The following is a 27560-nucleotide window of genomic DNA, read 5'->3' as shown; positions in this document are numbered from 1 at the left end:
GGGGCAAAAAAGAGGAGACAAAGGAAACAAGGACAAAAAAAAAACAGGAAGAAAGAGAAAAAAAAAATATTGAAGCGGATCAGAGAGGCGTCGTGGAAACGACCAGACTCTCGGGAATAATACGCGGTCGGACGACAGAGTCATCGGCTTTGGGAATTTGGTCCAAGTTAGTTATCACCGATGTACACGCGAGCCAGAGCCGCGAAATCGTTTGTACAGTTTCGCTCGTTGTTACCTGCCGTAATAGTTGTAATTCGTTTCGATCCGTTAGGAGCGCAAAATTAATTTCTCGCTCTGTACGGCGTAAACGCCGTGCCGCTCCACGGAGCAGGAAATCGAGATGAAAAAGTTTTCAAGGACGTTCTCGAGCTTAATCGTCACGACGATTACGGTCACTGCGTAACCACGCAGAGGCGAAAGTTGATTCGTTTCCGGCCTCGTAATTAACGTCGGGAACGAAGGTGAGCCGCGTTGAAGACGTCGCGTCGCGTGCACCGTGCTATATCCGCCGCATCAACGCCAAGATTCGTTCGGTTCTCTGTCGGTTTTCTGTCGGCTTTCTGTCGGTTTTCTGTCAGTCGGTGGCACGCGTTCGAAAAAGAAAACAATGCTTTTCGATATATGGGAACGAGCATATACCGACAAATATATACCTGGTAGCGTAGGATTCGTCGCAGAGGCGTCCTGGCGCGCGGCGTCGCTAGTAATTGCAGCCCCGCCGAGATTGGTACTGTAGTCTTCGAGAAGTACGTAGCACAGTAATAGCCGTGCCACCCTCATTCTGAAAGTGGAAGAAAAAGAAACCTGAACAATAATAATGACTATCTTTCTCTCTATCTATCTTTCCCTCTCTCCAATCTCTGCTTTCTCTGTTTCGCCTAACTCGTACCCATTGCCCCGTTCTTTACCCCAAACTCCTTTTACTACTTGTTTCTTTCTTCGTACACCGGCCTCCTGTTTATTTTTCTTTTCTTTTTTTATTATTCCTTTCATTCTTCCTATTTTTCAATCGATACATTTGTCAGGCGATGGTACGAGCTGCAAGTTCGCGCAATTTCACGTAATGCACATTTGGCAGAGAAGAAATCGGGGAAACGGTATCAGGGTATTACTCGTACATCCTCGATTTCTTCTCTGTCCAAGGCAGGACGCAATTATCTTTTCCACGCTATCCCGTAAATAACTATTTCGACCATTTACGAGCACAGATTTCAGCCGACGTGCGAGCAGAATTTACCACCGTCCGACGAAAAATTCGTATACACATGGTATGAGTGCGAACGGCACAACCGCCCCTTCTTATTTACGGCAGGACTAAATGAAAAGTTTCTCCTTTTCTGTCGCGTGTACCACCGGCGGCCCACCTATTCTACCGCGATACGGTTCTTGTTTCTTTCCACGGTAAACAACGACTCTCACACGCCCGCACCTTTACACATCGACACAGCCTGTCGTATCTTTTTCGTTCGAACCGATGTCAGATTATACGTTCTTTGTTTTATCTCGTTGACGCGTGATCGATGCTTTCAACGAGCCGGGCGAAAGATCCGCCGGTTCGATGAAAATCAAGCAGAGACCTTCGTTCTCGATCCTCGGGGATATCCGCGGCAAAGGAAAATTCTACACGCGAGAATGCAGGTCTGAATCTATGCGTAGCAACGAGACGACGAATCCGAATTAACAAACGTCGCGTAGAAGACCGGACCGTGTACGATGGACGAGAAACGATTTTAATTCGGCGAAAAACGATTTTTAATTGGACGAGATATATCGCTGTATTTACCCGCGAGATACTAATTTCCAAGCATCGATTCCAGCTAGTCACTTGATGGAATCAAACGATCGTACGAAGGTACACGAAGCAGAAGAAAATTCGATTTTCGTCGTCGTTAAAAGCTTCTTCGAACAGATTGATAATACAAGGATCCGGGCGAAAGAGATTTCACTTTTCGAAGCAAAATTCCATTTCCGAGCGTCTTCCGTGTGTTTACCATGATGAGCTGTTTGTCCGCAAACATAGTCCGTTGAGAAAAGAATCGTGCAAACGTTATGATCGATTTAAAAGCCTCGTCGGCGAAATGGTCGGAAATGTCTTTGCGAGCGCTTGCTCGCACGAAGAATACGAAGGAAGGAAAAAACCTTAATGGCTCGCTTGGCATTGTACTGGAAATAAGTTGATCTCGATTCGACGATGGCTATCCCACGCGCGTGAGTTCCCCGGGGGATGTCTTTCTTTAGCAATTTAGTAATCCCGAAAAATTGGGAATCCTCGTTTTGTCTTCATTACGGTGAAACGGCGTTAAGCGCGGCTTAAATTTCGTACGGCCAAGCAACTCGAACGACTTTGCTCCGTTCTCTTGCTGCAAGTACGATCGTATAATCAAGGAAAATGCGAACTTGTAATTTTTATTACCGAGCTTTATCGAGGATCGAGGATCCTCGTTGATCGTTAATTACTCGCATCAAAGAGAAGGACGCGTATTATCGCGATCGATCGGCGCCGAGACCGATCGTTTCTTAATCACGGATTCACGGAAAGGACCGAGGCGCGCGTACTTTCCTGCAAAAGTTGTCGGACTACCGGAAATTTTATTCCACGAACGTTTCCCTTTCCTTGCGAGAACGTATCTCAACGAATGTCGCGCGGATTTAATTTCTTTCCCTTCCTCCTTTCTCCACCTGTCTTCCCGGTGAAATCCTGTCGACCGTCGACACAGTTTCACCGTGTACGCCATTATACGCTTTCGGGAAGATTTATTCGCGCGATCGCGATCGTTGAATCGCATCGACTCGACTCGACCGTTTACTCTCGCCGCTTCGCAATCCGAAGAATAATTTTGGAACAGGATGGCAGAAAGATACATATATCATTTGCATACGCGTAACCATGCAAATACGAGACTATTCTGCGGAGAAACAGATTAATTATCTAGGATGCCGTTGAAAGCAGTGAGTATCCGTTTTTGCGAAAGACTTCGCCTCTGCCTTGCCCGACCGACGATTACGATCGTACCTACCTCATCCAGGATTAACCGATTAGACGCGAAATTAACGTGTCCTTGGGGTTTCGGGTCTCACGATCGTTATACCATTGCCTTCGAACAGACGTTCCATCGAAGACGAACGGTTACCGTTGTAACGAGAGATCGTTACGGCAAGTTGGCTTTCGCGCGCACATATCCAATCGATTAATCTTACTCGCGAAAAGACCATGAAACGTGCTCCAAGTAAATATCGAAACGTAATTTCGGCTTCTACGTAACAATTGCTCGGACGAATCAGACGAATTCTTGGCGGCTAAACAAATTGAACGCTCGGACGTAAGAGTAGGTTCGGGACAATATTAAAATTCATACTCGTCCGATATTACCGCGTAATGAATCTCCTTCGGGAGACGAATTTATCAAAGTCAACGACAAGGCCATTAGCTATGACCATCTACGGTGACCGGTTCGATAAAAACGCGTCATATGCGAATATCGCCGGTTGTTTTTACTCGTCTCTAGGAGGGATCCCGTGGCCGTCGATCGTCGTTGATCGGCCGAGCGGCAACGATTTCCGATCGTTTCGGGTATACATCGCGGAATCGACGGTAGTCGTTAGTTTTTTCTCCGATATCGAAAATTGAATTTCCCAGCTCGGATTATCGTCCCGTTATATTCGCAAATTGTTATCGCAAAATTAATCGACGTCCGTTCGATTCTGGCCAGCTAGAAGCCCGTCCACGCGTACCTATGATCCTTATAATTCACTTGGAATTCACCAGGGAATTCCGTTGGAAAATATCACGTTGATGTATGGCCCCGGCGGAAAATCACCGCTCGTAACGCTATGTGATCGTTGGTAACCACCAGCCGAACGCTGCTAAATCCTCTGGGAATTTGCGAATCGAATGCCTCGTACGGTGATCTATCGAACGATCCTGACGATCGATGGACACTCGCGTTTCACGTTCTACTTTTGTTCGTCCTTATTGGCCCAACCGATCCGTACGCGCTTAACGATACCCGTGCAACTTGGTCAACCAATTGGTTCCAAACTTATGTACGTTATGTACGCCGTTGTGACATTACCTCGTGGGAAAGGTGTAGCATTATATTCGTAAATGTACGCGGCGCGTCATAGATGGATGATCGATATGTATCTGTTTTCTTTTCGATACGACACACTTCTTGTTAACTGGTGTACGAGAAAAGGTAAAACGCGTTCGTCCGATCGAGCTCGAACCTTTGAACCAAGCGTCACGCTATGCTTCTGGCAAGGGACGCATCCCCGGGCGTCGAGACGCGTGTACTGACAGCGTCGAGCTAGCCGTCGAGCGAGTCGAGCGTCGGAACGTTCCGTCACGGAACGCTTGCCTCGCATAGCGCAGGTCCAGGACCTCCTGTCCCTTCTTTCCTCTTCCCTCTTCCCTCTTTCCACTTTCCTCTTTCCCTCTTTTCGCTCTTTCTTTCCTCGGCCTCTTCCTCCTTCTTTCGCTCGCTCCGTCCATGCCACACCACGCACCACCCTTGGATATAATATTCAATTTATTATGTAGCTTTGATGCACGCGGAACGTCGTCGCCGAAGAGGGAAGAACAGGAAGCGGAGGTAGAGCGTGAGTGCACGGCCAGCGTGGACCATGGGAAAATAAAGGGCGAGAGAGAAAAGCGGGATTTTCGGAAGAAATCGTTCGAGACCGAAACGATATCGCGGCACGAGTTTGCCGCTCGTTGGTCGAAAAGCGTTCCGCGGTCCACGAAGCTTCGCGCTTTCTGACGTTCAATCGCTTGACGACCCGTAAACGAGAAAAGAGTCTAAACGTTGATCGCGATATCAAAGAACGAAAAAAACCGTAATGGGGAGGAGGAGCCTCGGGATCGAAGCAACCGACACTATATTATTCGCGCCTGCGCCCACTTCCGCTTTCGATACGTTCTTCCGAAATCGTATTTCGAAAGATTCTCGTGATCTCGATTACCAACCCCCACCCCCATCGTGAACCGAACGTATAACCAAAAACTCTTGGGGTGGAATTTTTCCAGTGGACCGAGCGAAGTTGACTTTCCACGTCCCCAACTTATGAAATAACATTTATTTTGTACGAAAAAACATTTATTTTGTTTTTATTTTGTATAAGCCAGGATTCCGTTAATGGCCAGCAAATATTAGTAGAAAAATAAGCGTTCACCGTCGGTTTTTCCGTTTCGTTTGTAACGCTACACCTTGCATGGCCGAATACGTTCAGAGGAGCGGCAAACGTCATATTTGCTTATCACCAGATGTTTTACGCCAAGGTAAACAATCCGGTTTTTAAAAATCGTGGAAATAGTAAACCGTGCAGTATAATCGACAAACCGTGTCTGGGAAACCGTGAAAGAACAAATCGCGTTCGAGCGTAACGCACTGTAACAGAGTGTCGTTCATGATACGGAATATCTCCGAGGAACAAGAGATCTGCTTCGTTACGAAAGCTGGCTGGATTCGATGCACGATGTGCCGTTGGATTCGATGGCCACGTGGCCTCTCGTCGAGCGTTCTCCCGTGAGTGGAAAATTTACGAGCGGAGAACATTCGTGGAAAGTGCTCGACCCCACCCTCCAGGTCTTCAATTATGACAGTGAGAAAAAGTATACATTAAGGGGATTGCTCGGAGCAGCTGAAACAACTATATGCAAAGGGCGCAACAAAATTGCTGCTTAAGCTGCGCTAGGCGAAGATAAATGAAAAGGGTTTAGAACTTAGAAGGCGCCACAAAAGCGGAGAAACCGTCCTACCGACGACTCGACGTTGCTAGACCTATGAAAAATTCCTGCACACGTCGAGACTACCGCGACACCTTCTTATTCCATTGATACGTTTATCGCAGGCAAATAAGCCATTAACAACGCGACCACGAACAGAAATTGTCACGTTCGCGGAAACCAGCAATCGCGTGTATGTATAGTGTACGTATACACTGCTACTCGTACGTACGTGGATGCTCTAACCGATTTACAGAAACAAAGGAATATTCAATTAACGCGCGAAAGTCACCCGCGTACTTATCGTCTTCTTACCATAGACAATCGGCAAATCGTACATTTTAACTACCTGTTGATGAACTGATCGACGGTGTATTAAAATTCGAAATGCGATTCCATCGATGTACGATATTTAATTGTTTCGTGACCACGAACGGGATGCCTCGCTACTTCGAGATACGTACGTCGTTTATGCGACATCATGAACGAAATATCTCACTGCCACAACGCCGATTGTGCAACGCTACGGACGAAATATCCTGCGTCGCAATGTCGCTTATGCGACGCTATGGGCAACATATCTCGCGTGTCTTCATTAGGGTGTGAAATGTCTCGATGGAAAATTTAGGCTAAAAATTACAATATGCTTAATAGTAAATGGTATAAATAGTTATTAAAGGAGTTACAGTCAGTTGTCGATCAGTTATCAACGAATTATCAGCGATCTAATTAACGAGTCATTAGCGATCCTATGTTACGACTTATACACTGTGCGAGCGTCTCAGCGAATATAGCCTGTATACTAATTCGTTATTTTAAATATATTCGACGGTTTCAACAACAAACGATAACATTTAATAAATCTCACGATCAAACATTCCTCTAAATATGAAATTATAATATTATATTAAGCAATAGGGTTCTAACGATTACTTCTGATTAGCAAGTGGACGCTGTGGCGTGTGTCGTGGTTCTGTTATCTTTTACTCTTTTATTTTGTCTGGCTATGAGTACCAGCTGCTACTTCTTTGTCTTAATAATCGTTAGAATAATCGATACAGCAGCGTCTTTAGTCGATCGGTCTAATGTTCGCAGATCAGAGCCGCCAGTTTGCAACGACGAATACACCTTAAGGTGTTGAGATACCGATCCGCCGTTCGATTTTACGGCGATACACGCGCGGACACCAAATACGCGTTAACTTTCAACGATTTTCGAAGAAGCACAACGTATTTCGAACTACGGGTTATCGGTTACGAAATTCGATCGTTCTCAACTTTGGACACACGAGGTGTTCCGATTTCGTCTCTCCACTTCGCTGCTTGTAAAATGATAGACGAAAAGGTTGTACGCTTAAATACGCGAAGTACTGTACGGTTGAACATATCGTAAGCATAAATACGAGCAAAGGATCGAAGGCGAGAACTTAATAGATTCGTGTTTTAAAACGATGGAAATAGAGCACCTTGTATATACGTAGATCGGAGGGAAAAGCGATACAGGATGCAAATCGAGCAAACTTTTACAGGTACGGTAGCATGCGATATCGTAAATAAAATAAATTCCTGGCTCGTTTGAAATAGCTCGTTCGTTCTTTTTATAATCAAGGAACGTCCGGAAACGAGAGAGCTCATAAGCCGGTTTTCTAGGTCGATTCTACAAGCTGCCGCGTTCGACGAACTTAACGCAATCGTGTAATTATACCATAAACCGGTTGTTAATAGGAGTGGCGGGAAAAAAGCATAGGAATCAGCAGGATTCACGCACGCACGGTTCGATCGGTAAAATGAGATTTGTCCAATTAAATAATTTACAGTAACCACTAGGTACAATTAGCGAAATGACACGCGTTCCATCGGCACTCGTACAGCTACACGGATTTTCGAGATGTAATAGCCGTTTTGGATTTCGGCTAAATCGAATTATGCTTTGGCGCAATGCATCAGGGGAGAATTTACATCTGGATGCCATCCATTTTAGAAGACCGGTGTCCCCGGTCCACCCGCCGCGTTAACGGATTGTCGATGTTAATGTTTGCAAAAAGATCACGTTATGTTTCGGCCGTTTTGAGACGCGTCATTAGTCGAGCTCGTTTCACAGTCGGCAATATTCTACGTTAGTCGTGCAAACAATCGTGCGCTAAATAATCTCGCGACACGCTTGCAATTCCTATGCAGACGTTCCACTCGTTCAGATGCTTTTCAATTCTCATCGGCGAATAATAAAATCGCTGGAGAAACGTTTCCATTCGATTATTATTATCCTTTTTCGAATTACCTTGCATTCCGTCTCTTATTCTTCTCCTTTCTTCTCTCTTTTGTCTTTCCTTTCGTTTTCTTCTCTTTTTTTTTCATTTTCAACGTCGAAGAAATGATTCGGAAAACCGACGCGATCTAAAAGCTCGGAGCTTAATGCTCGTAATCGTCGATAATATATCGGAGGCTGCATTATATCCGAGTTCAAATTATATCGGAGTAGCAGCCCCGGCAGAACTTGGCGAATAACGGTCGATAGAAATGCTCGAACAGTGATAAAGTAATAGTATATATCGGAAAGTATAGAGCTAGTTAAAACTTAGTCGCAGAAACTATTTGTGGTGTAATAGATATCGTTTTACCTTATGGCCAGCTATCTGCAAACTTTAACGGCGCTTCATTGTTAAGCTCGCCACTTGAAGAGACGAGCCAATAACGTTCGACGAAGCTTCGAATTTTCTTTTCCCTTCCATGTAGCACGTCCTTTGTACCCGGCATTGGTATAAAAAAAGCCCCGCGTTCGACGCATCCTCGCGTGAGCGTAAAACCCAACGGTTAATGCGATTATCGTCGAAAAAGCATCTCGTCGTAATCTGTCGTGGCATTTAACTCGCTCGTTGTTACGCGAGAAGAGGAACGCGGCTTCGAAAAAGCAGACCAGTTGCGTTTGTATATAAATCGGAAGGGTAACAACGCGACCAGTCGCTTTCAAATTTTAAGACGTCACGACTGTCCAAGTTGCCAACCTGTCCAAACAGACGTAGGTTATCGTACGAAGCATCCGGTGAGTCGAGCATCGTTCATCCGTTTCTTCGGTGTATCTCGCCGGAAAATTCGTTTATCGTACGCGCGACGCACTAATGCCGCTAAAACTTTCATAGTAATGTTCGCGTGTGCGCGTGTATACCAACCGCGCACACAGAAGACAAACGTTTACGTACATTTCATAAAATACGTGACTGCGCGTATTTTCACCGGCTTATCTTTGCCACCACACGTGTCACGCTGTCCACTACGTGTACGCGTGTCAGTCTGTACGCCTACGCTCGATTCACGTGTGCGCGTGCGGAATATACAGCGGTATATAGGTTGTCTGTTAAATGGCGCGTTGCTCATCTACAGGGATGGTTGCGAGTTAGACGATCGGTTTCGTAGTTTCTTCGAAACGTCGAGCTCGATATTCGATTGGAACGGCGACGAGACGAAAGAAATGTGGCGCTCTCGCAGACAAACTGTAACAAAGTGCACGGAACGTTATTTATCAGCGATCACGATCAACGATCACACACTTTCGGGCAAACGAGTCCGAAACGATTCAGCGCAACCACGGGGGTGCTAAGCGGAGTTTAAGCGGCTTGAGGTTACCGTAAACGCGACGAAACGCTCGACAAACAGCGAGCGTGTAAAACGCTTAGAACAAAGATAGAAATTTTTGGGTAAACCGTAGGACGAATAGATGCGCGCGTAAACATACGCGACACCGCGCGTCAACTTCTCTTCGCCCCGTTTAGAACGATACACACGTCGTCGTACGTCTTGCCGCGTTTCAGATTACACGTTGAACTAAGACCGATAGAAGGCGATCTGACGTGTTTACGGACATTGTCGGATGAATCCTCGGAAGTCGTAAAACGTACGAACATTCTCGCGTTTCCCTCCAGCCATTTTACGAGTAATTTCCCGCGAGTGTTGAGTTTCCTCAGACACGACAGACACGAAACTTGCCCTCGCGCTCTCACCCTTTCCATTCCAACGGCGCGGTGCCCTGTCTCGTTTTAAGAGACCGTCACTTGGTGAAACTCGACCGCGGAAAGCACCTTCCCCGACTGAATACTAATTAGTATTTCAATTTCGTTCGCATTAATATTAAACCGGACCGCAAAGGTGTTCTCCGCTCAGCCAAAAGAAGTATTAAAAACAAGCGAACGGTAAATCGACCGTTTTCATCGTTTTTAATGAATGCTCGCGACTCGCGCGTTTCACCTCAAAGCGCGCGCCGCAATCGCTTTGTTCTTGCTGTTTCCTACAAGCGAACCAACCGATCCGTATGTAACCCGAACAATTAAAATCTTTTATCCTCGCCTCGTCTTGCGAAATAATCTGCCATTAATCCGCCGACTCTAATTGTTCTCGGACGCGAAACCAGCTCCCTTTACAGCGAAGAATGCGCGCAGAGCTTCGCGTCAACCGCGTAAGACCCGCGTAATGAATCTTTCGTACGGTCGCGTGACTCGACTATCCAATTCGAATCGATACGCAAGGCTAATTAATGTAGGTAAATACGCGTGTAGGACGCGTTTAGACTCGCGCATACTGGATACGCGCGCGTTCATTTCCGGAAGTACGTGTTCGTAATCCCAGCGAGATCGATGATTTTAATCAAGAAAATGTCTCTCCGCATCATAGCTCGTGAGCAAATCTCTGGCGGTCACGTTTATTAAAAATAAAAATAACGCACAACGCGGTACCAGGGATAAAAAGAGAATAATGCATTCCAACGGCACTGGATTAATATTCGAAGACCCGTAACGCCGCGCCGCCGATCTGTTTCGAGCTGCTCTTAGCACCATCCAACCAGCCAACCAGCCAGCCAGCCAGCCAGCCAGCCAACCAACCAACCAACCAACCTGACAGCCAGGCAGCCAGCCGGTTGTTCCGCTTTTTCTCCGATACCTATCAAGGTTATTGGTACACGAAAATTTCTTTCGATACGAGAACGAGAGACGAGAAATCCTTTAGGCGTGCGTCGTTTCATGCCGGCCCAGCGGGACCACGGAGTTGTCGCGCGTCGTTGTTTTCCTTCGCGCGATGCGATGCCGCGATATGCGATCACGCGATGCGTTCCCAATCGTAAAGTAAAATCCTTCGACGCCTCTTCGTGCTTACGGCGCGTTTCGCCGCGAAATAATTTTCGTCCTTGTTAATTAAAAATTTCAATCACGTATATTAACGACAGGTTGCCAGCTCTCTCACTTTTCTGCGATACGTTCGACTTGCGCGTATAGTCTCGCTTGCACGCGCTGCGTACTTTCACATTTCCCAGCACGTAATAACGTAGTTATCGTGGCTTAACAGCCGCCCGTGAATAGAGCTAACTACGTTAGTCTTCCAATAAGCAGGTTCGGTTTCTGAGGAAAGTTTCGGCCTGTAATTGCAACGGGTAACTTTATTGTATGTACCGGCGTCGTAGCAATCGTCCTCGGGTACAATCTATGAAATTCACTTGCGCGCAGCCAAAGCTACGTAGATTAACATCGCCTGCAGTGTAGAACAGCAGAAACGACTACGTCGACGCCGACTGCGACGTTGACTCCGACGCCGAATCCAACGGTGACGCCGACGCCGACGCCAACGTCGAGGAGCACGACGACGCCCTGTGCAATGAGTTTGCAAGTATAACTTGGAAACCGACGTGGCAACGGTCTAAAGAGAATACACCAGGATATTCCGAGTGTCATCCGAGAATGTTCGTGTCACCGTGGAAAATGGAAAATCGGACCTTCCGCAGACAGCCTAATGGAATCTCGTATTGTTTTCCCGCGAACAGCCGAACACATTTTTACAATTCCGATTTTCATCAAGCCGTCCGTCCGTGTCCGCGCTCGAATCTGTCACCAAGACGTTTCAGACAATTTTGTAATATCGTTCGTACGCTTTCTTCGTCGCTGTATGTACTTGTAATAGAGATTGAATTAAAAGTCTCGGTGATCGAGGCGAAATCATATAAAACGGTAACGTGGAAGAGGAAACGCTCGCGACAGGGCATTGACTTTTAAAATAAAAGGAAAGCCGACAGAATGCCTATGGGTCGCTATATAAAGGTGTAAGATGCTAAAGGTGGCACTTAATGATATTTGCGCCCGGGTTACAGTTTATTACGACCGGGCTATTGCTGCCAGTTCCCTTAAATGCCGTTGAATGGTCGTCGCAAGAAAGCACCGAGTCGTACGGACGCGCCATTACCGCGACAGAGAAAAAATTAAAGAAAAGAGCCACTTAAGACTGGACGCATGAATCGCTGCCATTTACGAAATTGGTCAAGCTACTTGGTCGAGCGAGTACACGTTTCGTTCGCGTGTCTTTCCTCCGAGAGTGTCTCGTATCGGTGGCCGGTACGTGTAACACGTAGCCGCATCATTGATCGAACGAGACGTCCACCGATAAAGTACTCGATCTCCGACGCGTGAACCTACGATTATTTGAAAACCGTGAATTTCCATTTTGTCTGGTCGCTTAGTCGTTACGAGCGAACGAACGAACCACGATACGCTTGCTTCCACGGCCAACAGGGTGGGGGACAATTACACCGATCGGAGCGCATAAAAATGCATGAAGTCAGTGTGGAATTCCTAGAAATTCTGCGATGCAGCTCGACGTTACACAGGACCAACACAATGGATGCCGTTGAAGAGCGTAAAAGCGACTTTATACGGTTCTAAGCAACTGCGAACATAGCTGTTATTTCAAGGCTCGATGGAATGGTTTCTTCCCGGATATTCGATTGGAAGAAATGGTTTCTGGCTCTATCGTTTACGCTATACTCGCGTCCATATGGAACTTCTTACAACGATATCGCGTCTCGCCAGCTTCGCTCTTACGTACCCGAGAAATAATACGATCTCGTTCGTAACTTGATTCTCTAACGCGATATCAGTCTCTAATGGGCTTAGATCTAACAGATTTTCGCAATCGTATCGCAGAATCGGTTTGATTCTAAACATCGGTCATGTTCCGCACTTCGTCTTAGTAAACGAAAATCGTGGTCCGTCGAACGAAGCGAGAAGTTTATCGTCACAGAACGTATTTAAGTAGCGAATATCGCGAAATTAAGCGTTCAAAGAAATTGAAGAAATAGAAATACCTGATAAGCGGCAAGAACTTATTGGACGACCTAACATCCGTGGTAAGATCTATATACCGCGTATTAGTAGCAGTATCTGGTATCCATTTACGCTATTACGCATATATACGTTTAGTTATTATTGTGTCGCGGTTGTGATGCATCAAGGAATGTCTCAGTTAGTGGTATAGAGGAATTTCGAGGTAACACGAGGTACATTTGGAAATTTGGCAGCGATACCAAGGATCACTCTCTATATAGCATATAATATATATATATACAGGAAGATCTAACAATGGAATTGCCACGACAATTATTAGCCGTGAATATCAAGGCCGAGAAAATTACACAGTAGGAGATCCCTCGCCACGTCGCGTCGCGTCGAGTAATATGATCCTTTCGACAGAAGCAAGGAAGGAACCTCCGACCTCCTCTGCTTCCTCCTATCTCTCGATCCTTGTAACCTCGTTACTCGAACTCTCCGAAGATGAGGGACGAATGTTCCCAAAGCGCGATACGTCGCGACTGATACGTGACGACGCAGCTCGTACTTCTCGATAATTACAATTCGGTTGATAATTCACCGAAGACGCCAGCAGGAGGCCAGTTTTACCGATCTAATAACGCGATAGTTGTATCAACGCACGCACGTTTCCAGCTGTATTCGGCCAAGTTCGCTGTTATCTGCGCCTCTTGTAATTACATTTTGACATTTCGAAGACTACCGTATGGCATAATCTAATACGGTGTAATGCAATCAGGATGGCGCGCATCTTGCGCGGAAATCTCGCCTCGGGGAAGCATAGGCGACGATAATGGTGACTCGTTGCTCGAAATTTCCCTCCCTCGCCAGCCAACCTGTCTCCTCGCTAAATTAAAAGATACGCCTTTCGACGAAACAAGATTGCCGCGCGCTCTCTAAATCGCGCGCGAATAAAACTGCTGGATCGGGAAACTTTAGGCGCGAATCCGCGATGACGCCGCGCCGGCAGGATCGAGCGTATCGAGGTAACGATCGAGCGATAAACCGTTTCCACGGCACGTTAACGTATACGAGATCTCAACCGTGATCTCGTCCAAAAGAAATCATTATTTGCGCTCAGCTCGGCGATAGAAAGCGTAAAGCGCGCGCCGGTCCCACCTTCGAACACGATTTCGCCGTTAGCCCCGAGAAATCGAGTCCGCCCCCGTGGTAATTTCACCAGCGGCTACCGAGAGTCGTGGGACCAAGAAAGAAAGTTGGAGTACGTTCGACGAGCGCGTAATGTATGCCGGATAATGCTCGTTCCTTTGCCGCTCGTTGCCCGAGACGCCTCTTGGCCAGCCAGCACACCCCTTGCCAACCCTCTGCTCGCTTACCAGTCTCGCATTAATGCAAAGCGAGGACATGCAACGGAGGCACGACGTAGGCTACCCGAGGATGCTTCTTGCAAGAATAAGAGAACAGGATCGCTGGGGATGTCCCGGGATTCTGTCCTCTATCGATCTCTCGCGTATATAGACACTAACTTGTGCCCTCCGCAAGCCGTGCTATGTATCTGCCATATACATATACCAATCTCTCCATCCCTATCCATTCTCCTCCTTCGCGTCTCTTTTTCTTCCTCGTCCGCTCTCCCCTTCCTGTCCTCTCCGTCTCACGCTCTCTCGTTCATTCTCAATCGTTTCTTCCTCCTCTTTATCTTCCTTTCTCTTCCACCCTCTGTTCGCGGCTCACCGCCTCCTTGTCTTTGCGTCCTCGTCTCTCTTCTCGTCTCGGATCAAACCCGTCTCTATTCGTCTCGATCGCTCTCCTCGTTTCTCCTCGTCCTGCGCGTCCTAGCGTCGGTCCAGCTGTCCCTCGTTCTCGCTTTCTCGCTCTTTCTGCCTCTGTTTCCTCCCCTTTGGTTTCCTCCCCGTCCTCCCCCTCGCGCTATTGCTTCTCGCTCGGATCGTCTCTTTCTCTCTCGCGGCGAATTCCTGGCGTGCATACACATAGAACCCGAACGTGTTCCACCGAGTGTCTCTCTCCGTTTGCATTCGCAGCGGGAGCAAGAGGGATGGAATTGGTCCGCGCGCATAACCACGCTTAGCACCGAAGAATGTGTTATGTATACATAAACGACGCGTAGAACGGACAGGAATGTCTTTGTGTTTACTGCGTTATTGAGAGATGTGACACGCTTCCGGAAGTCCATCAGACGGTGGCGGTCGTTATCGAAAATCAGCGGTCGCGAAAGATTCGCCCGTACGTCACCATTGGCACGGACGAATTACGTTTCCCATGCTTAATCCTCTTCAACCGCGTCCATTAGCGTGACTTTAACGTAACCATCAAAAGGAGACGTTATTGCAGAAAGTATGCTAGTCGTAATCTTTGCTATTATCTTTATGGGCTATTAAAGTTTTAACCATTGTTTGTAACGTTAAAAAATGTAAGAGGATCGTTTATAAATTCGTTCGTACGCGTTTCACCTTCATGATTCAGATCGAAATTAAGATTTCAAAATTCCAATTTAAAGGCTCGTTTTCAAGTTAACGTTCGAATATAGAGCTTAACGAAGAACGTAATCGTTTCGAACGTTGACAATCCCGGTTGCTTTAATTAGAGCGAAAAAATTTGAACACGTACCAACAGCGAAAGCGAATATTGACGCTACAAAATGGATTCGCTGGTGACGCGTACAAAGAGGTTACACAATTATCTCGGAAAGTCCACAAAGTTTCCCGTTGTCTCCGATGGAAACTTGTAGCAAAGCTGCCGCGTTCACCAGGGACCAGCTTATACCACAGTCACGTCACCAGTAATACGACGCAAAGTCGGTCCGAAGCCGCGAACTCGCCATCGAAGAATATCAACCGGTCCTGCGAAACACGTAATCCTGCGCAAGATTTAACGTTTATCTCTTTGACGATAGTTAAAACAATGGATTTTCTTTACGTTACACGTACGATCGCGATCTCATCGATAAGCGGCAATTTTAATCGGCCGCCGATTCACCTTGCAACAGATTAGACGTTTAGTGCGCTCTTCTAATTATCGAATTAACCGCTAGTTGAAGTGAATGGGGAAGCTTCGGAAATCCACCGCGACGAAAATACCTCGTAATTAGGAGCGAGTCGAGTAGAACGAGTAGTATGGGACGGAATTGATCCGGCCTTACGAGCGACTATCACGTGAAAGGCCACTCGTTCGTTGGCTATAGGTCGAAGCAAAGAGTGGGGAATGGAGATTTTCTCCGTTGACACGACGATTTGTACGAGCAACAGGCAACTTTCATTAAGCCTTTTCGAGCCGCTACCTTCCTCTCCTATCTGTCTTCCTTTCTCTGTTATCTCTGTCTTTCCTTTTTCCTTTTCCCTTTCTCTCTCGATCGTATTCTCTTTGGCTCTATCGCGTAGTCCCCTCACCACGTGTCGAAACGAGCCGCATAATCGGGGTTTGTAATACAGGCCGGCTCAAAAATGCATCAACGTGTTCTAAAACAAGACTTGGACGAACAAAAGCTTGGAAAATGCTCGCTCCAAAGGTAACGCGTTTCACGATAAAGGCCGTGATTGCTTGTTTTTGTTCGGCCGTGGAACACGTTCCTTGGGGCAAAAATATCTTCAAAACGCGAGAACACTTCGGATATTAGATTTTACCAACATTTTGTATCGTGATTCTTCCGTGCAAATTATCGTTGCTGGTGGATCGGCGACGTATCCGTTAACGTCGGTGATCGTTTCAGGTTTTGAAACGACCTATACACACCGAAGGATCACGTTCGCGTTTGTCCCTCTGCGACAAAATGCGTTTACGTGTGTAGCGAATGCTCGGGTCATCGTTGCGTCTGTATCGAGGCATTGTGAGCGGCAAGAGTTGCAGGAAGCGTATTGGACGCACGAGGATTCCTCGTGCGCTTGAATCTCGTTAGCATTCTATCCTTTAATTCCGTTCCCAGTTTTCCCTTCTTTTCCTCTGTCGTAATTTCCATCGATCTCTATCGAACCATGTGCCTCTAATCGGCGAACACTCCCTTTCTATCAACCACTTCGAATGCTATCTTCCACGGCCGAGCATCTCTCTTCATTCAATTCCGCTTTTAATTCCTTTAGTTTTGCACGCCGTCCCACTTGCGCGTTAACAAACGCGCGCTGCATAACGTTAACGGTAACACGACCGAATTCGTTGTTTGTTAATGTGAACCGTAGCAGAATCGCGATAAGAGGGTTGCATATGCATGGCATGATTGACACTGACGTCGATTACCAGACGAATACTACTTTGATTCGCGATAGCAGCCCGCTCGATACTCCAGTAACGAATACTCTTCGATATTCCAGTCGGCGTTCGCACGGACCAAATTTAAATACGTTCGATACTTTCCGACGGCCGGCCTTAATCAAATCGAATCGAACCAAACTGACGCTTTATCATACCACCGCGTATCGCGTAAATAGCCAACTAACATTACGAATCGGTGCTTGATTCACCGTGTTATCGATTTACTTATTCCGCCGCAAACGCTACCTTGTTTGCGTTACGATGGCCCACGCCGTGGCCGGTGAAAGTTACGATATTTCTCCAAACAATGCGTATCGCGTCCGCGCTGCAGGATGCGATCGAGCCGATACACGAACAAATAAACGGGTGCTTTTATCGCGGAAAATTTTCCTCCGCCAGCAGAGTCAACGAGCGAGCCGGAAACTTGTTTCTCTTCGCGTGTACATAAATATGGAGGAAAGCGTAGTCGTGTATGCACCGGCATTCGGTACGTGCGAAAATGCCAACGCCGCGCCAACCGAACAAATCAGTCGCACCGGACTCTTGTCCCATAACGTCTCCCTCTCGTCGAAAACTTCCCTTCGAAACTTCTTCCCGTGGCCTACTCCTCTCTATCGTTCTCCGTTCTGCCCCTCCTCTTTTCTCTTTTCTCATCTTCCATTCCGTCTCCCACGCCTCTTTCGTCCGCGTTTCGTATATCGTCGTTCAACCGTATATACCAAGGTACGTATATATAGCAACTTAACGGTGCTTTTTTATCTGTTTTCCGTCGACTGAAACGAGTCGACCTCTCATGGTCTCGGGTGGTCGATAGACTCGTGGAACGTTGATCCCTTAAGCTGATGAGCCGCGTATCGAATAAAATCAGAGAGTTCGGTCGCGATCCTCGTGCAACATTTTAACGACACCGTGGATCTAGCGGAAGGAACGAGTGCAGCTCAGAGTAGGTCGTTTCACCGCGATCGTATAACGAATTATAATAGGGCACGAGGGTCGCGATCGAACGACCGCAAACAGCTGCGCGATCCTGCCACTCTTTCTACTCGACTCTATTCTTTTATTGTTACGAGAGAAAGATAAGCGTACACGCCGTGTACAAATATTCCGCAACGTCACAGAACATGCATGTAAAATTATACTACGAACGAGGCTTCTATCGTTTTATTATGGTAACGCCGGTACGCCTTCTTCGTATCATTACGTGGTTATTTCGCAGTCTTCTTTTTTTTTATTTCTTTTTTTTTCATCTGATTTTAAACGACAGTTTCGCACACCTCGTTCCCGTGCCTCGTTTCGAGGTACGATTCTTTCGTTTTTCGATATGAAGTGTACTTTGGCGCGTGAACTCTTATATACATTTACTTACCCTTTGCTCCACCATCGAACTATAATATTTAAGCTGCTGGTAGGTAGAGTCGACTGGCGAATGAGCGATAAATTTGAAGAGGAATGCGCAAATATACATGTATATATGATCTATACGTTCCCTGTCGTCTATGAGGTACCGAGAAAACAAACATTGATTCTCGGCTCCCTCCGACGAGATTCAATATTTGTATTTCCCCGATGAAAGTGTATCATCGCGCATCAATCAAGAAGAACAAACGCTTGCCAAAATGTACATCGTACGATCTCGATCCTGTCGTTTACGAGCTTCCACTTTACACGCCTTCCAGCCCGCTAATTCTTTTTACCCTCCGCCTATTTCTCTCGATAATTACAAAACAACCGCTTGTTAGCCCAACAAAACGATGCCCAAACGAGTATACTCGGAGGAACGGCGAAGAATTAACGACTCTCGTTCGAAGAAAAATTAGCTTTCCCGTGAAACGAATTATAAACTTCGCGGAAATCAATATTATTGACGGTAATTCCTACGCGAATAGTCGAAAAGAGAAACATCGATTTGTAGCCGATATCGCAATCGGCGCGGATCCGCGCAACCTATAATTTGCCTTCGGTAAAAAAAGATAAAAGAGAGAAAATCGCTGCTTGTTCAACGTCCGAAACGTTGCAGATCGGGATACGACGTTTCGATCTTTGTTGAAAAAGCGTATCGTGGTTGCTCGATTATGTTACGAACGTTGTAGACGTTATAGACGTGCATCGGATTCCGTTCAGCTATTTCCTATTACCCTAGCGTCAGACCATCGTAAACGCGTAAGGAAATAACATTCTATATACGACGCATGGTACAACGCGCAAACGATGTTAGACATCTGGCTAATTGGCTTACATCGGTCAACCACGCGTTAATTCGACCAGTGAATCGATCCTACTGGAAATCGGCGACACGGTCTGCAACACGGGTTTCAACGAACAGAAACGTCAAGTCCACGATAACATAGAATTACGGACAACAGAAAATTCCAGACGTTCCGCATTTATCCGCAAATCTAATCGACGAAGAACGCACAGACGAGAAATCGAATTAATTTGATTTGCCGATGATCGAACTCCGTCAGACTCGTAATATCGTCAACATCCGAATTAAATGAAAACGAAGCGGCACAAAGAGAAAATACGAAAGGAGGGATTTAGCAGGGATGGAAATGGAGATAAATTAAGGCCAGAATCGCGATACAGTTCGAAGTTCCTGTAAATTGCTCGATCCAGAATGTATCGTTAATTATATTCCAAGTAATTATCAACTTGTTGATTGTCGTTATTTCTCGATAAAACGGGATAAATGTTTACGCTATGTTTACGATATCGGGTAATTACGTTTCCACGGTTATACGACCTAATTGGAAATCGTTGGCTCGCGATGCCGTCGCCTTGCATCGTCTTGCGTCGTTCAAATATTTCCGATACCGTATGCAAGCCACGCAACATGCCACGAAGAATACATTGCGATCGTTGAGTAACGAACTTTCGTAGTTGGCTGATAGAAAGTGAAACTGCGCGTATCGTCGGCTCGTGATGCGGCGTTTAAGTAGGAAAACCGGCGACGAGAAATATTCGTGGAAACGTTTCAACGAGAAATTCAGACGTTATAAAACGCCGCCTGTATAGAGTTTCTCGTATAGTTTACGGGAATAAAGCTATCTATTGTAATACAGCGAAATTGAAACCAGGCGAGACGCCGGAATAAAATATAAAATATGAATCCGGCTTATTACTTTCCCGCTACTTGCATCCGCTATTATTACTGTCCCCGTTTCTAACGTCATAATCGTAGACGATCATTCCCTCTTGCACTTTTCTTCGCTCTTTTCATTTTTATATACCGCTCTCGATTCGTGACTCTTCGCTACGCGAACTAGTCTCGATCGCTGAACAGCGTGAATTCGTTCCATACCCGGTAATACATATTGCTCGCTTGCGAACTCGAACCGAGCGAAAACGTGTCTTCGTGGGAAAGCGATTCTATTCTGTATTTTGGAAAACAAACTTTATTGCGGTATATAATACGATTGTCTCGATGTGTATAAAATACTCCTTATGTGTGTAACGCTGTGTTAACGATCAACGATAGTAAACGTGTTCATTAAGGAAGATGAAGAGGTGTTGGATATAACGCGTGCTGTAAGAACTCGATGTGAATACGATCGTACCTTTCTCTAACGTACGGAAGAAAACAATTGAACGATGGTTTAAACGGCTATTGTAGGTAGATCGCCGTTTTCCTCTTTTCCGTACTTTATCTTTTCTTTTTTTTATCGACGTATCCACCATCGCTGTTTTCCCCTCAGCTGTTCCCATTATCCCAACGTCTTACGAAACTCCGGCATATTGCTGCACTATCTTCGACCACTCCTTTGGATAGGTCCGTTGAATGTGTGAAAGGACCTTCTTGATCTGTCGTGTTTCCTCGGGGCTACATTGCGGGCAGGAGCCTCTCAAAACCAGTGGTGCTAAACCTGGATAACAACGCCTGGGTTAAATCGAATTCTGCTGGTAACTTTACAGAAATTTATCGGCAAAGTCTCCGAGGAAACACACGGCTCTCGAAATACGGATATAAATCCAACCTAAGCAATTCGATGACTCGCCGTTCGGAACAACGTGAACTTTCCCATAAAATCGATTTAATTCCACCCAACATTAACGTATCCATTGAATCGAAGAAAATACCAATCACCGCGTTCCCTCCCGACTACTCACGACAACCTTTCTTTCTTTTTTTTAGTCCACGCGATCCATTGGAAATTCCACACTGTACCATGTTTCGTTCAGGACAATCGCGAAACCTTGGTAACGCAAGAGACAAGACGTCGTGAGTTGTGCGTGCCTCCCGCCCCTTCGCCCGATGGATTTATACGCCCAACGAACACGTACTTTTCAAACGTCTTCCTACAGGATCGCAAGGAGCTTCGCCCAACGCGCACTTGAGTTGTCTCCTCAAGTAACGTTGGTCGCTCAGGGCCATATTTAGTTGCTCGTCGGAGACTCGAGATCTTGCAGTCTGTCCTTCTTCCGATTCTGCCATAACAGCGTAAACGAGGAAGGCGCAGGCGACCAGCAGCAGCTGAAACATAGTTGGAGATAGTTAAGTGCTGCACACGGGGCTCTAAGTAAATAGACGTTACGGGAACTATCTTTAAAAGGTCGAGGCACTTTCCGCACATCTGGGCACAAAGCAATTAAGGAAATTCACGGTTAACGAGATTGAGTGGCGCCTATCCGATACGACGAGATAATGATACAATTCCGAGTTTCTAGATCGATCGATGTCGTTTATTTAATTGGTACACACCGAGTCACGTCGCAGAACGAAAGAGGGGAATCCAAAGTTCCCATGACTCGTTGAAAGCAGGAAATTGAACTGGAATATAATAAAAGGATAGGTAACGGATAGACCGAGCCAACGAGGACGAAGCGAATTGGCGGATGTTACCGCGGTAAAGGTCGGAACACACGAGTATACCTAGGGTGAAATAGCGAAAGGGGATAAGGAAAGGCTAGCTGTAGACTGCGACTATACGCTGCCCTGGCGAAGCACGCCAAAGCTAACATAGCTAAACAAGCAGTAACCACCGTGAGTAACGAAGGCATGCGCGTACCTACGACTTTCGTTTGTTTGCTTCCGTTGGTCTGCCGACTCACCCCGGCTCCTATCAACACGCTTCCGTGTTTCGTTGCATCTCTACATTGTGTACGGCGACTGACTAACGAGTTGCCTTTTAAATTACTTCGTTCGCCTTCGTTCGCCGTTTTCCAGGGAACGGTGTGTTCGGTAACGATATCGACTCGAACGATAATACTATTTGCTTCGTCCACGTAGCACGTGAGTTTGCCTTCGCGCGAAAGAACAGAGAGGAAAATTGTTCTCACCGTAATCCGGATTCTTTCTCGCGAAAGAAATAAAATAGTGGGCGGAGTGGTCAAAGAAGTAGGTAATTCATTAATCTCTCGCCACAGGACCAGTCTATCCTCTGAGACTGTACGGTCCCATTTAAAACAGGAACGAAGTAAGAACTGGAACGAAGATAAAGCTTTGTGATCCGGTATTTTGTAGACTACGTAAATAGTCCGAGGGTAATTAATCTTTCCAACATAGTTTGTTATAAGTTTCGTCGAAGAATTGTACCCTGACTTATTTATACTATATTTTATTTATTTCAAACTATCGGTTATTTAAAACGAATGTTATCATATCGTAGTGATAAAATAATACGTAATTGTTACACTTATTAACAAACTTGTAAATTATATTAAAGATTGCCGACAGTAAGCAACTTCTCCGATATTCTTCAACGGTAACAGATATACGTATGTATATGTAAAGTTCTCCGAAATAGTCACCATAGTCACCATAAACGATTCGATCGTTCCGAGTCCCCGCCATGCGTCATATTTGCACAATCTTTTTTAGAAACGATCTTATTGTTAGCTTTGCTGCCGAATCGTCCGATTGCTTGTCCATCTGAAAAGTATGGAGCTAGTCGGTGAAAGAGGAAGAGAAACGTAAAAAATATTTCCGATTAGATCGCAGCTGCTTGACAGATGAATATACTTTGGCAGTATATTCGGCATCCTATGCCCGACACACCTTCTCTTTTTTTCATTCTTTTGACATCGGCCGTGACGAATATTTCAAAGTTCGATTTTATTTTCGTCGCGCTGTACCTCTCGACTGCATGCACCTCCCTTGACGATCAACCTCGTTTTTAAACAACTCGCATCACAATCCGGAACACGCGGTCCTTCTCTTCTTTCCTTTTTGTTTCCCTCTTCGGTGTCGTTTTGTACTTTTTCCAATTACCCTCTCCCACCTCTTATCCTAAATTACTAGCGAATTTCGAGAATAGATTTCAAAATTGACGTGAATCGCACGATTTTTCTTCCATTTGTACATCTTCAACGGTAATCGCTCATAGAAGACCCGTGTATATTTCCTTTTTGAATCAATTCCGACTCGCGCGAGTATTTCGTATTTATTTCCTTCTAAATTACATTTACGCTTTGTATTAATTCCATCAAACTATATTAACCACTTTGCCTTTCCTAGTTTTCCATCGTTGGGAAATCTCTCGCTGCAGAGGCAAGATTAAGGAAATAACGAAATAATCGTTACCAACGTACACGATTCTTCGTTCCAATTGCTTTGCTAGAAATTTCATTAAAACGTTAGTTTATTCGTTTAAACGAGAGTGAGATTCAGACGCAAGAATTTAAGAAACGCACAACGAGATTAGGTAAATTTGATTATCGCATAGAGGTAAGGAGCCTTTCAGTCTTCTTCCTTTATCGCTATAAAATAAAATATTCAGCGATATCACTGGTGATAACGACCAGTCGTCGACTTGCCAAAAGTTAAATCTTAAGGCTCGATCGATCAACTTCGTGACTTTTCATTGGTTTCCCCTATCCGCTATAATCGGCTGAATACTTGAACAGGATCAGCGGTGAGTTTCGATTTTCCTATAGGCGTGCTAATAATCGCGACGGTTCGGTAAATCACCACGTCGCTGTATATACACGGTCAGGGATGATTTGTGGATTGGATGCCGGCTCTGGTACGTGCACGCAAACCGCTTACTTCCGCAAATCGATGTGGATTATAAGAATTATTGGCCGCTCTAAATGGCAAATGGGTGTGATATAGATTTTATTGCTGTCACGTCGGCTGTAACGATAGTAACCATAACGTTGTGGGTTATTACGTCCGAGCTAGACGATGCTGACGATTCCTCTCGTCCATGCATTCCGCGTAGATCCTACGTATGGCCCGTTAATTGTCGTCACAGTCTATGAATGATAATTCACCGCTTAAACGGGGGATGCCTGGAAAACTCGTGCCATTTGTAGCCGTAATATTCCGTCGTAGTTATCGGTGGACGCGCGTGTACGCAAGCGCGCGAGCACGCGACTTTGCAAACCCCGTGCACGATAAATAATAATTTATTGTTCATATACGACTGGCCGAAATGCCGTACTGTTTCAGTTATTAAATTAATTTACAATCGTCTAGTTGTCGACTGGCATCCGATGGACAACGATTACACGACTTTGTGATTGCCGTTCGATATCGACGATGCGCCGAATGAATCGTAATTCGTCGTACGGAGGAGAATGCCGGCCAGTGTAAATATCGAATTGTAGCGAATTAACGGGTGCCATCCTCCACTGTTGAACGCGAATTCCTCGCGAACACACGCAACGGGTGTAATGGAATTTCTCAATTCTCTTTCAAGCTTTCGAACAACGCGCAATACGATTTAGTTAGGACGATCGAGTTTTAAGTAGAACTAAACGACGAAGGAACCCTTTCCATCGGTTTGTTATTCCGTGCAGTTGCCGTTTCCATGCCATTGTTCGTGAACGTACGATTGCGACACGCATAAGTTATAACGTTGCGACGCCTTCGATAAATGGATTTCGATTGGATCGCTGCAAAGCTGTGCTACGTGCCGGAACTTAATCATGTTTTTCCCGATTGACGGACCAGGAAAATATCAGGATCGATATGTTCGTCGCTTATCATCTGGCTCGATTTTTCGTTCGCTTCTTTTTCAATCGGAGGAAATAAACACGTTACAGCTGTTTTCAGATTGCATGGAAATATATCGCGAAAGAAACGAATGAATACGCGCGCGCACTTAGCCGATATCCTCTTTCCGACGAAATAACTGGAAACTCGTTGCCTCTTGACGTTTATTGGCTCTTTAATATCGCAAGGATTTCCACTGTTCGGCTCCGTCAGAGCCAGTCGCGAATTTTTTCCGAGAGCTCTTATCGTCCCGCGAAACGCGTATATACGTTAATCCAAACGGCACACGGTTCTGCGCTCTAGAAAACTGCTTTCTGTATCACGATACGCGTGTGCAGTGGCACTTTCGATTCGCATCACGAAAATCTATCTAACGCGACGGTCGTTGCGACTGCTTTGTCTCGGACAACGTTTGTTCGTTTCGGTAAGAATAGCGATAGAGCTGTTTAAAAAAGCAAAACAGAAGTTCGATGCGAAAAAGCAAACTTACGTGACCGATATAAAATATCGATGCGAAACAACGTGCAATCGTAACCGATAAAGCGAGATTCTGGCGGAAGGGATTACCGCGGTAATGGACCATTTAGGCGAAGTGCGATCGGTATTCTCCGTACGTAGGCTTGATCGGGAAAAGTTAGAGGTACGTGACTTCGAAAACGGCGATAGCCTGTCTCGTCTTCTAAATATTCAAGATAGAGAAAGGCAGGATCGGTGACGGTATCGAATTCGCCAGGCAACCACCCCTATGGGAGCATGGAGCGGATCCCGTGACGACGGGAATAGGGAGAGAAAGACAGCGGGAAACAGAGAGAGCCCCTCCGGATACTGCGAAACTTTAAATCACCGGGCGTACGTGTACATAGGGTGCGCGTGTATCTACCTGTTGCACGTTCGTCACTCACTCACCTTGATTGTCGAAGCCATGTCGGGACTCGTTGATGCGCGATAGATTTCCTGATATCGCGCTCCTTTTCGAATCACGTGACGCGAAGATAAACGCTAGATCGAAGAAACGAAGAGGAGCCGTGTGCAACCGGCGGCTGTTCAGTGTAAGCTGGAGAAATGAAATAAAACCGAGAATAAAGGCTTACGATCGGCCACTTGGCTTACAATGTCCTTTCACCACGAAATCTCGGAACGCACTGGCCCGAATGTACCGTCCGTAGCCTTTCCTCCCCTTCTTCTCCCGATAAATACGAAAGTGTGTGTAGCGGCCGACGACGTGATGATATATACCGGTAGTTCTCCGTCTCCGGACACCTCTCTGTGTACCAGACGGTTACGAGGTAGGGGAAGCTGAGACGTGCGTGAGTGTGCGCCGTACAAGTTGCACTTTTCTCCCCTTCGTTCTCGCTCTTGCACTTTGCTCGTTAAACTTCTTCCGAGCCGCTGCGCTTTCTTTGCTCGGCCGTTCGAATCGCGTCACTCCGCGCGCCACTTTACTCGCGTCTCTACGCGTCCGCTTTCCGACGCTTTCTTCCCAAACGTTTAACCTCTTTCTCCACCTCCTTCGCGTTCACGCGCCTTCCCATCTCGTGGAAAAAACCCAATTCCCACGTGCTTGCTTTCTTTACACTTTACGCGTTCCCTATAGTATTCGTCATCTTTCACGCGCAATGTTTCTAACAACGTCTGCCAACGTTGCACCCCTACCGACCTCGATCATCCGTGCAGATTTATGGATTTAGTTTAATCTAGAAACTTGCATAGGCGACGACCCGCGTAACCGTCTGTTCTCCCAGGTCGTACATTTTTATTTTCATCTCCGCTATTAATTACTCGAGGTATCCTCGTCGAGGAAAACCCATATCGATCATGCCGCTCGTTAAAACCGGTTGCATCAGCGCTGTAACTAAATATTCTTTCAGTGTCCTCACTCGTTTACTTCTTCCGCGTTATCCAGGAGGAAGGCTTCGATCACCGCGACGTCGATAATTTCCGGCGGACCATGCTTATTTCTGATTTCCAAACTACGCAAGTTGGATAACGTTTACGCTGTTTACCGGCCGGAGATCGGGCCCGGTGTACTCTTGAAACGATCGAACCTTCGTTTTTCTAGCAAAATCGGGGGAGCGAAGTCGCGAACGACAGGAGGAAAGAGAAATTCCGATAAAGCCGCGGATTTAACGGACGATCGAGCCGGCGCGTCGCCGCGCACCGCGATCGTACGTGTGTGTGCGCGCCTGTCCACGATGATAACAGTCGGCGAATTGGTGTGAAAAAAATGGAGTAAAGAGAATAGCAGGCTGATCTGCCGTAAAATACGATTAAGCTGTTCACCGAAGGTAGACGGTCGGAGGGAGAAGGAGAGCGTAACGAGAAACTGACGCTGAACGAAGAGAACGCGGATCAACGAAAGTCCGACGCGTTATCGAAACGAAGCGATACGAAGCGATACGAAACGATCCAGGGCGATACGAAACGATCCAGGGCGATACGAAACGCAGCGACCGGGAGGGGAGACTGTGCCTTGTATCGATAAAGATTACACGGGCAGGATTCATTCGTCGATCTACTTTCGATCGAACGAGGTATCGAGGTTCGAAGCTTTTGCGGCG

General features: G+C 46.2%; 2 protein-coding genes across 2 annotated transcripts in view; both read right to left on the bottom strand.

Annotated features, from left to right (window-relative positions):
* LOC138180750 (lachesin) overlaps window positions 1-4282 on the bottom strand; it is a 34486-nt gene extending 30204 nt beyond the window's left edge. The window contains exons 1-2 of the mRNA XM_069114883.1: window positions 4074-4282; window positions 654-781 (exon numbers count right to left, since the gene is read on the bottom strand). Coding sequence (XP_068970984.1) covers window positions 654-780 — 127 coding nt within the window. The 5' untranslated portion in view covers window position 781; window positions 4074-4282. The remainder of the gene's footprint in view (window positions 1-653; window positions 782-4073) is intronic.
* Window positions 4283-20445: 16163 nt separating this feature from the next.
* Window positions 20446-26214, bottom strand: CSP2 (chemosensory protein 2). Its single transcript, XM_069114844.1, has 3 exons — window positions 25909-26214; window positions 21348-21537; window positions 20446-20929 (listed from the first exon to the last, which is right to left on the bottom strand). Exons 1-3 carry the CDS (start codon window positions 25924-25926, stop codon window positions 20784-20786), a joined length of 354 nt encoding a protein of 117 aa, XP_068970945.1. The 5' UTR covers window positions 25927-26214; the 3' UTR covers window positions 20446-20783.
* Between the last annotated feature and the right edge of the window lie 1346 nt (window positions 26215-27560).

The sequence above is a fragment of the Bombus flavifrons genome, chromosome 6, assembly GCF_040668555.2.
Source record: "Bombus flavifrons isolate JBK064 chromosome 6, iyBomFlav1_principal, whole genome shotgun sequence".
In the NCBI taxonomy this organism is placed as follows: Eukaryota; Metazoa; Arthropoda; class Insecta; order Hymenoptera; family Apidae; genus Bombus; species Bombus flavifrons.
Note: the sequence above shows the minus strand (reverse complement) of the source record. Positions and strands in the feature narration are given on the sequence as shown.